At 40.6% G+C, this 13,412-nt stretch overlaps 1 protein-coding gene across 1 annotated transcript; it reads left to right on the top strand.

The window, feature by feature from the left end:
- Positions 1-9,066: 9,066 nt before the first annotated feature.
- Positions 9,067-10,434, top strand: LOC101993820 (interferon-inducible GTPase 1-like). Its single transcript, XM_005356387.2, has one exon. The coding sequence runs from the start codon at positions 9,073-9,075 to the stop codon at positions 10,432-10,434; it is 1,362 nt and encodes a 453-aa protein (XP_005356444.1). The 5' UTR covers positions 9,067-9,072.
- The last annotated feature ends 2,978 nt before the right edge of the window (positions 10,435-13,412 follow it).

Genomic DNA, 13,412 nt, shown 5'->3' with positions numbered 1-13,412 from the left:
AGGCTGAACAGGCTACATTTAGGGAATATATGCATTCATATGATGTGATTAAACCTAACCAAATGGAACCTAGGGAGGAAATGATTTCATTGACTGGCAGGTTACAGTCCACCGTCAAGGGAAGTCGAGGCAGGAACTGAAGTAGACTGGGAAGGAACACTGCTTACTGACTTGCTCTCCAGGGCTCGCTCACCCTGCTTTCTTACCCAGGACCACATTCCTAGGGATTGGGACTCACCACAGTGGGCTGGCTCCTCCTATATCAATTAATCAATTAAGAGAATGCCCCCACAGACATATGAACAACCAGATCTGATGGAGGCAATTCCAAATTGAGAGTTCCTCTTCCAAGTGAGTCAATGTGGATCATGCCTCTAATCCCATCACTCTAGTGATTCCCCATTACTAGGTATGACTGTGTTCATGTCAAAGCCTCCCTGGCCTAAGTCACCACCACATGTCCTAGGTTATTCCAGTTCCCCATATATTCATTACATTCTGTCACTCGGTCATTCTTCTAGTACAACTGGGATGGAAACTCCAGCTAGGCAGATGTGTTTGGAGCTGCAGAAGTGAGCGTCCTTGGCTCAGGGGCCATGTCACATAGGACCCGGGCTCATATTTATTCTTGTGGCACAGGAGAGTGCAGATCTCATATACATTTACACACACACACACACACACACACACACACACACACACACACACACACACACACACAAAATCTTGGATTCTAAAAATGACTCAGTAGCTCATTTCCAGGAGAAGGGATGTGGCAATAACTTCATTCCCATGGAACAGAGCACAGCACTGGCATGGCTCTGATAGGAAAGGGATGCTCCAGAGATGCACACTTGGTAGAACAGGACTCTAGTCCAACATGAGTCATCATTGCTAACAAGACAGCATTTCAGACCCACAGTGGCAGGCATGCGACAGCTGTGACTGAACGCTGAGATTGAAGGAGAAGGCAGTCACTCATCTCTGTAAAGCCAAGTATAAGGTAGGGGAAGTAAGCTGGAAATGGCAGAGCTGGGCCTTGGGTCTTGAGGTCATGGGGCAGTAGTCAATTTAGATGCCAAGATTTCTGCAGGAGAGGAATCTAATTGTTCTTCCCACGGGGACTGGATTTGGAAAAAAGTCAGGGGTCACTCAGGTAAGAATATTGATGACCGTTCTCCCTCAGCAGCCTGCACAGGACTCTCCAACACAGAGTGCTTGTTAGAAGGCAGGAAGCTTTCTGGTCAGTACCAAAAATTCTCTATATCCTATCACTAACATGTATGGTGTCTTCAGCAATAGAATCTTACCACTGGGTTCTGGTGAATCAAGAGAAATAGTAGTAGCGTAGTAGCCTGTATTGTTTAGGATCTCTGGGGCTACAGAGAAACCCTGTCTTGAAAAAAAAAAAAAAAAAAAAAAAAAAAAAAAAAGAAAGGATCTCTGGGATCTCCCTGATCACCACGTCAGGGGTGTTTAGGATCTCTGGGACCTCTGATCACCACGTCAGGGGTGTTTAGGATCTCTGGGACCTCTGATCAACAACGCGAGGGATGGGTATTCCACATCTTGCACTCAGCTTCCATTTGATAACCTGTGTCTTCCTGAATGAACATTACCCACTCCTACACAGTAACTCCAATTGAGCTCCTTAAGCACACATAAAGTAGTAGGATTCAGTACAGTGTTTTCAGACATGCTCAGTTAGTGATTCCTTCCCCCACTCCCTCCTCCTCTGCCCTTCCACCCTCCTCCTCACTTAAACTCATCTCCATTATTCACCTCCACTCTTCATATCACTCTTGCTCTTCCAACCCTCTTGGTATTAGTTAGGGTTCTCTGAAGGATGAGGTTCAGTGGAGTGAATATATATATATATATATATATATATATATATATATATTAGGTACTTAATATACAACAATATATTAAGTAATATATGTAATTATATAATTACATTGAAATGGTATCAACAGCTGGAACCAGCTAAGAGGCTGAGAACTTACTAATTGCTCCATACTTGAGGGGGCGTGCCTCAGCAGTCAGGGGAACCCCACCATGACTGTCTCTCACTAGGCAGACCAGCAATCACATGATTGCTCAGGCACAAGGCAGAGTACCTCCACAGTCCCAATCTGGCACAGAAAATCTGAAAGCTTTCTGCAGAGTCCAGAGTCCGGAGGGATTCCTGGAAGTGTTTGTTCTGATACCAATGACGGAACCAGCAGCAGAGACAAAGTTAATCAACCTGCAGTTAGAGGAAAGGCCAAGCCAGCCCAAGGCAAGGGATTGATCCCCTGCTGTATCCTTGTCATCTGGGTGGGTCTTCCAACACCAACCAAGAGAATCAGAAAACTTCTTCAACTGGGGTTTCCTATGAAGTGGTTCTAATTTGTGGTCAGTTGACATTAAGATCGACCACAATACCCTCCATTAAGATGTTTCTTCACTTCGTGTGGGACTGCTAACAGTGGCAGTCGGGGCGTCTCTGACTCTTTTGCCTGCACTTGGAACCCTTTTACTCCTGCTGGAAAGCCTCATATATCATTGATATGAGGGATTGTATTTAGTCTTATTGTAATCTGCTATTTACATTTGGTTTAATATCCCTAAAAGGCCTGTTTTTTTGTTTTGTTTTGTTTTACTTTTCGGCATTTGGAGAAGGGGAGGGAAAGGTGAAGATCAACAGTTAGCCCACCTGCTTCCCTGGCCAGAGTCTTGTGTGTTTTCTTTTTTCCCTACACAAATTCAACAAATCATTTAGTATATTTAATATATATTTAACAATATATATATTAATTAAGAATTTTTAAATATAATCTTTTCTTGTTTTACATAGCTATCCCCGTGCCTGCTCCCTCCCCTCATACTCCATCCTTCCCTCCACTCCCCCATCTACACCTCAGAAATGATAAGGCTTCCCGTGGGGAGTCAACAAAGTCTGACAGTTCGAGGCAAGACCAAGGCCCTCTCCCTTATATCTAGGCTGAGCAAGGTATCCCTCCAAAGAGAAAGTGCCCCAAGAGGCTAGTCCAAGCACTAGGGATAAATCCTGGTCCCACTGTCAGTGACCCCACTGACTGCCCAACCGTACAACTGTCACCCACATTCAGTGGATCAAGTTTGGTCCTATGCAAGTTACCCTGCTATCAATCCAGAGCCAGTGAGCTCTTATAACTCAGGTCTGCTGTTTCTGTGGGTATCCCCATCATGGTCTTGACCCCTTTGCTCATATTATCGCTCCTCCCTCCATCAGTCTGGTCTCCAGAATCTCGGCCCAGTAGATCTCTGTATTTGCTTCCAGCAGTTGCTGGATGAAGGTGCTATTTTGATTCGGGTTCAATGAAATCTCAAAGTAGTTTTAATTTGAGGTTTCCTGATGGCTAGGATGTTGAACACACTCTTCATTATTTCTTGTTTGTGTTTCTCTTTTTGAGAATGCTCTGGTCAGTGCCATAATCAATTTTAATTGAATTGGTTTCTTAGAGGTTTTTAAAACTGTTTTTGCATATTCTTTACAGCAATCCTTTAACTAATTTAATGCTTTTAAAGATTTTCTCCCTATCATGAATGCTGTTACACTAGAATAAAAGTTTCTTTCACTCTTTGTAAGCATTTTTTTTTCGAAACAGGGTTTCTCTGTAGCTTTGGTGCCTGTCCCGGAACTAGCTCTTGTAGACCAGGCTGGCCTCGAACTCCCAGAGATCCACCTGCCTCTGCCTCCCGAGTGCTGGGATTAAAGGCGTGCACCACCACCGCCTGGCTCTTTGTAAGCATTTTAACTTCATGAAATTGTACTTCTTGATTGATGACTGCATTCCCTGTGTAGAGAGGTTCCATACAGAAAGATCATAACTGAGCCTATATTCTGAAATGTACTCCTTATATTTTGCAATAGAAGGTGCAGAATTTTAGTGTAACTTTGAAGTCTTTGATTAATTTGAAAGTGAATTTTGGACAAGGTGAGTGATAGCAATGTAGCTTCAACTTCTTCACATTAAATATCTAGTTTTCACAACACAGTTTCTTAGAGACAGTATATATTCTGCAGTATTTATCTTTGTCATACATGTCAAAAATCAGGTGATTGTAGGTATGCAGATTTATACCTAGGCTCCTGGTCCTAGTCCATTGATAATTATGTGTTTTTGATAGGACCATGCTATTTTTACTAGTATAACTTGAAATCGGTGTTTTATTTTTTTTAATTTATTTATTTATTAAGGATTTCTGCCTCCTCCCCGCTACCGCCTCCCATTTCCCTCCCCCTCCCAAAATCGGTATTTTAGATTATTATCTTTGACTGTGAATAGACACCACGACCAAGGCAGCATATTAAAAAAAGACATTTAATTGGGTGCTTGCTTAGAGAATCAGAGGGTCAGTCCATGGACGTCATGACTATGGCAGCAAGCAGTCAAACAACAGGCTGGAGAAGAATATAAGAGTTGGGAACTCTATACTCCTCTCAACATCCATCCACAGAGGGCTGTTTAATATGCACATATCATCAATAAACTGTAGACTGACTCCCCAGATTATAAAGAAGGTTTCTGAGCCCTGTGGATATGTGGAAAGGAGAGCATTCAGTCACTGCTGGTGGGAGGGCAAACTGGTACAGACGCTAAGGTAAGGAAGACCCACAGACAGTGACAATAGATTTAACACAGGATCCAGCTGTGTCACTCCAGGGCAAAGGACTCTGTATTCAACTACAGAGAGGTACTTCCTCATTCATGTTCATTCATGCTCTATCCACAATAGATATTTCTAGATGGGAAATGGGAACAGCCTAGACAGCATCAATTGAGGAAAGGATAATGGCAATGTGGCCCCACTACAGAATGAAATATTTCTCATCTATTAAGCAAAACGAAACTTCAAAACCTAAGGGAAAGTGGATGGACCTGGAATCATCATTCTGAATGGGGTAAAACCTAAGGGAAAGTGGATGGAGCTGGAATCATCATTCTGAATGGGGTAAAACTGGCCCAGGAAGATAAACATCATTTCATTCCTCTCATTTGTGGATGTTCGCTATCACTGTTCAAATATGAGTGTTCCACTGGGAACACCCACAGAGGTTTTGTATTACTATGTGGCCGTGGGGTGGGACCAGCAAGAGAGGAGAAGTAATAGGCACTGGTAGGAAGGTTTAAAAGAAAATTATGTTTTTAAGAAAGGTTAAAATGGGGAGTGAGGGGGTAGAGGATAAAGTAGAGGAAGGAAAGTGGGAGGGATAAAGAACACTGAAGGATTTCCCACAAGTCATGAAAATCTCCCACTGCAGACATTTCCTAAAATAGTCTATGCACATGTATGAAAGAGTTAAGATGGAGCTGCCCTCCACTAGGACAACAATGTCCCTGCTAGACACCACAGGGTAGCAAATAAAAAGCCCTGCCCCAGGATGTAGTTTGATTTTTTTTTTTAGGTGTTTTCCAGTGAGTTCCCTGGGCATTACAGGTCATTGTCAGTGCTAATCCCACATTCCACTCCTTGACGCTTTTAAGACTGTCCAATATTTGCTGCCAAAACCAAAGAGAGAACACAATGAAAAACAACTGATAGTTTCATTTTCTCTTTCTACTTCTTGGAAATGCAGGAGATTCTGAAAAACGGCAAGACCCATACGCTTTGATGATTGGCCAAAACCCACTGAGAAGGAAGGGGCAGAAGTCAGAAGAGTGATAAGTCCCGCCCTGCTGCCTTGAACCAGATGCTTTCCACAGAGGACGCAGAGAGGGGCTGCAAGGGGAGAGACTGGAGCGCAGTGGACAGTGGTTCCTGCAGCTGTACTACAGTGAGTGCATCCTTTGGACACAGGACAGTTTGGTAAGTGGGCAGGAGCCTTCAGATCTATCTTTGAACCCCCACCATTTCTTTTCTGATTAGAGCTGATAGGTAACACAGCATTCAGGAACATACCCTTTGAGTAAGGGGCCTCAGTTGGAAGTTAAGGAGCTTTGGTGGGAGGCAGGCAGCACAGGCTTGTGGATGGTCTTAGTCAATTACGAAAGTTGAATTAGACCTAAAGCTAATGATCTTGATACTGGTTTTAGCAAAAACATACACAGTTGTTTTGGATGGTCCTGTATTTCCTCTCCCTAAAATGGTTATAAATAGATAGTTTTCAGGTAATGGAATGTCTCTGCCGTGTGCATGAGGTTTTCCTATCTCACACTCATCTTGCCTTCTAGTTCATGGTCAGTGTTTATCCCTTACATCCAGGGGCCTCTGGCATGTGGAGAAGGGTTCTCTCCATATGCTGCTTCTGTTGTAGCTGACTGTGGAAATCTGAGCCTGAAGAATCTTCTTATTGGTGATTTTCTTTATTGTCAAGCAGGACTGTTAATGATCTTCTCTCCATCTGTGAGGAATATGAACTGTGTCAGAATGTGGTGACATTAAATCAGGCATCAGCTTATAATGCCTGCTGTGTCACAGCCTTCTTGTTCCCTGTGTTCATATTCTGTGGAAAGACCTTGCAGACAACAATCACTGGAGTCTGCATCACAGATCCAGGAGCTAGAGCTGAAAAAAAAATGAGAAGGGAAAACTGAAAAGATAGAACAGCTTGTGTGCTTCAGGGACATTCTGTCTGTGTCCTGTGGGTGACTGTCCCCCTCAACAGTAAATCTGGCTACAGTGTTTATTCAACCATATTCTAGCCTCTCTTTCCGGACATTCTCCCCCCCCCCTTTTTTTTGTCCTGTGCCTGCAGCCAGGCTGAACAATTTTCTGCAGCTCTGGTTTTCTGCACAGCTGCCCCCGTTTGTCCTGTAGATTGGACAGTTGCTTGCTCTGAAGTGAGTCTGTATGTGCTTATGCAGGCCCATATCCTCAGAATGATCCTATGGAGATCCCTGGTTTGTATGAGACTGTTTTTGATTTGGCCAAATGGTTATTTATATTGTTACAACATCAATCACAGGAAATATAGTAATGTTGCTGATATAATCGAAGCTGGAATTGAGGAGGTCATGAAGAAGATAATGTAGGAGGGACGATCAGTTATGAGTGGGTTTGGAAATAGAGATTAAGTCTGAGAACTGATTTGATATTGGTGAGACAGACAGAGGAGGCTCTAGGGAGACAGTGGGGATTTGCTGCCTCCTTAACTGTTGGTGAGGCCCATTGTGCTGCTATGGGAGGTCTTGTAGGCAGGTTTGTGGAGAACAAAAGTCAGAAATATGAGATTGAAGTAGTTAAATACTCAACAATCTAACTCAGGTGTTTAGGCCTGACAGCAAGTGTACTTACCTGCTGAGCCATCCTGCTGGACTTTCTATTCATTTTTTTTTGAGATAGGGTCTTAAGTAGCCCAGGCTAGCCTCCAACTCACTATGTACCAAGGCTAACCTGGAAGTACTGACCTTCTTACCTCTACTTCCTGAACACCAGAAATACAGAGATCTGTAAATGCCTGTATTTGATGAGATGTTGGGGATTGAACCCAAAGTCTTATCCATGGTGGGAAAGCTCTCTACCAGTTGACCAGTGTCTACAGTACACAGTTATATTGTTTTCATAAAATACAATGTTAAGAGAAAATAGTGAATTGAAATAATTACTTGAGAACACTGAAATGTTTTATTGAAGAAATGGATTTGAACATGGACTTTAAGCGTAAAGAATTTTATATTATTGCAAATTTATATTCTTTATGCGGATGAGTTCTAAGTCATGAAAAAGACATAAGGAAAGTATATCTAGGCAAATAAAGAATTATTTCAACAAAATCCAATAGCTGACGTTACTGAAATCTTTTGAAAACAAAAATGAAACAGACAAATTAGATTTATGTGATTATTAGAGAGGTTTGTCATTGATTAAATAATGATATCAAGTATCATTCATTGTTACTTATTTTTCAGAGTGTAAAACCAGGCGTATGCTGATTAAATTTCCATTCATCTTGAAGGAACACACTGAAGGAAGTGTGCACAGATGGAGAAAACATATGATTTCATATAGAATATTGCAGTTAGTTTAGATACTACAAAGATGTTCATATTATTATACTTGTTGAAGCTGGCTAAAGGACTTGTGTATCTTTTATATTATTTTCCCATTCTTTACTTAAGTTTTCATTTTTTCATATTTGAGGGTTTAACTGAGAGCTAGTAGAAATTTTTCTACTTTCCTTTCTATTTCTTTTATAAACACCATGACCAAAAGTGTTTTGAAAAGAAAACAGTCTTGGGGGCTTACACATTCTGAACAGAGTCCATTGTTGAAGGAAGCCAGGACAGAAACTCTGAGGAATACAGGCAGGAACAATGGGAGGATGCTGTTTACTGGCTTGCTCTGCATAGTTCAAAGTTGTGGAATAATCTTTTTGTACACTGTAAAGATGTATCTTTGCAAGGCGCCTTCTGATTGGTTTAATACAAACCTATATGGCCATTAATTAGGCAGGAGAGATAGCTAGGACAGCGAGAGAGAGAGAGAGAGAGAGAGAGAGAGAGAGAGAGAGAGAGAGAGAGAGAGAGAGAAACTAACTCTGGGAGGTAGAAAGGAAAAGCCACCAGTAGTTAAAAGGAAGCAGCATGACAGTAAAGAGTAAAGGTAACTGAGCCACATAAAAGAATGTAGATAAAAGATACGGGGTTAATTTAAGGTACAAGAGCTACCTAAACTATTGGATGAACTTTTATAATTAACAGTAAGTCCTCATGTCATAATTGGGGAGGTGGTAGTCTCCATGAAAAAGTCCAACTACAGTTAAATAATGCTTTCTTAAATTACCCAGGACCACCTGTTCAGGGGTGTGCTACCCACCTTGGATTGGAAAATCCCATATCAATCCTCAGTATAGAAAATGCCTCATAGGCGTGTCCCCAGTTCAGTCGGATGGAGGCAATTCCTCAGATAAGGATTTCTCCTCCAGAAGGACTATAGTTTGTGTCTTGTTGACAAAAAAGAAAGCAGAAATATACGGGAACTGGTTAGCATTAGAACATCACTGAAGCTGCAGCATTGAGAACACAGAGCTAAGCTCAAAGGCATCTTCAGTCTCTTGCAACTTACTCTCCCCTCTTTCTTTCAGGGCCCCTTTTCACCACAGCTATGGGTAAGTCCTCCTCTAAGGAAGAATGCCATGGAGATTTGGAGTCCAGCTTCACTTTATATTTCAAGAAATTTAAGACAGAAAGCAAAATCATTCCCCAGGAAACCATCGATTCAATTGAGTTACACCTGACAAAAGGAAACATTCAGGGGGCAAACTCTGTAATCAGTGCTGCATTAAAAAATATTGATAACATCCCAATAAACGTTGCTGTCACTGGAGAGTCTGGAGCAGGGAAGTCCAGTTTGATCAATGCCTTGAGGGGGGTGGGACCTGAAGATGAAGGTGCAGCTGACATTGGGGTGATTGAGACAACTATGAGGAGAACTGCATACAAACACCCCAAAATTCAAACTTTGACTTTATGGGACCTGCCTGGTGTTGGAACTATGAACTTTCCGCCGAAAGATTATCTGGAGAAAGTGAATTTCCAAGAGTATGATTTCTTCATTATTGTTTCTGCCACACGTTTTACAAAACTTGAACTAGACCTTGCCAAAGCAATCAAATTCATGAAAAAGAATTACTACTTTGTGAGAACCAAGGTGGACAATGATTTACAAAATGAGAAGAAATCCAAAGCACGCACCTTTGACAGGAAAAACATCCTGTTGCAGATCCGAAACTCCTATATAGATACCTTAAAGGAAAATGGCTTGGATGCACCAGAGATTTTCTTGATTTCTAACAGCAATTTATCTGACTATGATTTTCCAGTCCTGATGGACACACTGGTAAAGGCTCTTCCTGCTCAAAAGCGCCACAATTTTATGCTTTCCTTGCCTAATATCACAGAAGCAACGATTGACAAAAAGCACAAGTCTCTGCAGCAGACTGTCTGGTTAGAAGCCTTCAAGACTGGACTCTTAGCTACTGTTCCTGTAGTGGGCATCCTCAGGGATGATGTGGAGAAGGTGAAGGAGAAATTAAACCACTATCGAGTCCTCTTTGGAGTGGACGATGCATCCCTGCAAGTCATTGCTAAGGATTCACAAGTGCCTGCTGAACAACTGAAAAAAATCATTAAATCTCCTTATTTGTTGGACACTAAGAAAAGGGAAACATTAGAAGAAAAACTTTTGAAATATTTGGAGAGATTTGCCTCAGTTAATGGTGGGCTCTTGGCTACAGGTCTCTACTTTAGGAAAACCTTTTACTTACAACTTCTTCTCCTTGACACAGTGACTGAAGATGCCAAAGTTGTCCTTAGAGAGACATACTCAAAAATTAGTTCAAATTCATGTCACCCGGAGCTACCGACCGTGGATAAGTGTTACTCTTTCCTCATGTTCTTGACAGGATTTGTGGTCGTTTTTTTTGTTTTGTCTTATCTTAGGCTTTGGGCATGGGATGAAGTATAATCTCCAAATAATTTTTTTTAACATTCAGATTATTATAATCTTATTATATAAGAATACAAATATATACTGTTTAAACAAATGAGTTAATTATACAATAGCTTGTTTATTCAATTACTTGTAAGGCAAGGGCTCCAACCCAGGCCTTGTAGATGCTAGGCAAGCATTTTATCACTAAACTATGTACCTCACCTTGTGAAAGCTTTTAGATTTAAGTAAGACAATAGTCTGACTATTCTGAAATTCTGAACTTATATAATTTAATTGCCGTATCTGCTCATCTAACAAAAAATGATAGAATGTAGATTACATATTGTCATAATTTTGACAGGCAATGTAAATGAAATAGGTTCTTCAATGTTTAACATAATTGTCTGTGGAAAACCAATAATCACATATTTTTTAAGTCATTAATAGTAAGTTAGAATTAATTTGAATTCCTTAAGGACATTTGGAATTTTTTATTTAAAGCATTTATTTTATTTAACTTACAGGTGCATGTGAAGGCCAGAGGAGAACTTGCTTAGTCAGTTTTATCTTTCCACCATGAGGGTTCAGAGCATCTAACTCAGTAATGCAGCCTTGTTGGTCAGGATCTTTGCCTGCTTCGGCATCTCACAGCACTAGCCTGAGTGAGCCTGGACAGGGCAGTTAGCACAGTAGAGAGGCTCTGGTTCCTCAGATGATGCCGAGCTGACTGTGGACTGCACAGGACAAGCAGGACTGGGGATACTTTTCTCTCAAGTGCATACAAGATAGGAGGGATAGAAAGCAGCCCCACAATGGGAGACAGACATTAGGTCTGCAGCACCTTAGTAGTTCTAATTTGCATATCTCTGAGGCCAGTGATGTTACATACTTTTTCAAATGCTAATTAGCCATTTTTTTAATTAGCCATTTTTTAATTTTTTGAGAATTCTCTGTTCCATTTCATGGCCCATTTTTTATTGGGTTGTTTGTTTTCCTAGTGTTTACTTTAAAAACTTTATACATTGTAGCTAATTCTCTATCAGATTTATAACTGGCAAAGTTTTCTCCCATTCTTTAGTGTGTTTCTTCTTTGACGACTTTTTTATTGAATTTTATTGAGCTCTACAGTTTTCTCTGTTCCCTTTCCTGCCTCTCACCTTCCCTTCAACCTTCTACCAAGGTCCCTATGCTCCCAATTTCTGACAATTTTTTATACAAAATATTTTTGGTTTTTGAGTTCCCAATTATTCATTATTGCCCTTATTTGCTGAGCTACAAGAATCTGATCCAGAAAGTCCTTGCATATGCCTCTGTCTTAAGTGGACTCTATGTTTTCTCCTATAAATTTGCAGTGTCTGATTTTATGTTGAGGTCCTTGGTCTATTTGGGGTAGATTTTTGTGCAGGGGAGAGACAAGAATCTAATTATGTTGTCTTACACGTAACTGTCCAGTTTCCCAGCACTGCTTGTTGAAGATACCCTTTTCTTCAATTAATTTTTCTTTTGTGATTTTGTTGAAAATCAGATGGTTGTAGTTTATGGCCTTGTAGCTGGGTCCTTTACTCTATAGCATAGATCTGAGTCTGTTTTTGTGCCAGTATCATGCTGTCTTTATTTCTATGGCTCTGTAGGGTAACTTGAAAGCAGGCATGGCATAACCTCCAACAATACACTTTTTACTCGGGATTTCTTTGACTGTCAGGGGTGTCTTTACTTCCATATGAATTTTACGATGTTTTTCTATTTCTGTGAAGAAAGGCATGACAGTTTTCATTGGGATTTCATTGACTCTGTAGGTTTCTTACAATAAAATAGCCATTTTCACAATATTGCTTCTTCTAATCCACGAGCATGGGGAAGCTTTCCATCTCTCTGTGTCTCTTTAGTGTATTTCTTAGATGATTCAGTTTCATTGTAAAGTCTTCCATGGCCTTGGTTAGCTGTATTCCAAGGCATTTCTTTTTCTTTTCTTTTTTCTTTTTTGGTAAAGCTATTTTGAATGGGATTGCTTCCCCAATTTCTATTTCAGATTGTATGTCATATGTATATAGTAAGGCTACTCGTTTTTGTGTATTAACCTTGTATCCTGCCACTTTACCTGCTTTGGGGATCCTGCTTCATCCAACCTTAATACAATTGCCCTTAGGATAGACTTTTCCTGAAAAAGAAAAAGATACTTATTCTTCACTCTCTGCTGGGTATAAGGGTTTATATGGGATGAAATGTGTTACCCCTATTTTATTCAAGAAATCTTTACAATCGGTTAATAGAATCACAAGAACTCTTCCTGAAAATTGCAATGATTCCTTACATTTATTAGATCCCACTAAATTTTTTGCCACTGTGGCCTTTTTTTTTAAAAAAAAAAACAACCCTAGGAGACAGCAAGAGGTTTCCAAAATAGCCTGTCTAATTTCAAATGCTGCTAATATTGCGGCAGTAATATTCACCAACATTAATCAAGAAATGAGAAGATTGAGGACAACTGTTCTACAAAATAGAGCTACTATAGACTTCCTGTTACTTAAACATAATCTTGGTTGTCAACAATTTACTGGAGTGTGCTATTTAATATCTCTGATTTTTTTCATACTATTGACAACCAAATTGATCATCACAAAAAGAAATAGACAAAATCTCCAAAACAAATTTTCACTGGCCAATTTGACTAAGATGGTCCCCCTACTTCATCAGCCCTCTAATGCTACATCTACTGGTCATCGTAATCAGGACCTGTGCTCTGCAATGTGTGACTAGTTCAGTCGCCTGTCAGACATTAACTCAAGCATCATTGCTACTTAATGACCTTATTTAAGACAGTCCTCTCTCAAGGAGTTGACACATACACATAAGTTAACGGCTGAATCAGGAACCTGCCTGACTGCATTTGGAAGGCAGAAGCCATTATGCTGTATTGTTAATATGTGATCGGGAAGCTCAGCCAATCACATCTGGCTAGGGTGTGGCCACCTGGAGCCCAGGTAGAAAAATAGGGTAGATAGGTGCGTGTG

The sequence above is a fragment of the Microtus ochrogaster genome, chromosome 18, assembly GCF_000317375.1.
Source record: "Microtus ochrogaster isolate Prairie Vole_2 chromosome 18, MicOch1.0, whole genome shotgun sequence".
NCBI classification, from domain to species: Eukaryota; Metazoa; Chordata; class Mammalia; order Rodentia; family Cricetidae; genus Microtus; species Microtus ochrogaster.
Note: the sequence above shows the minus strand (reverse complement) of the source record. Positions and strands in the feature narration are given on the sequence as shown.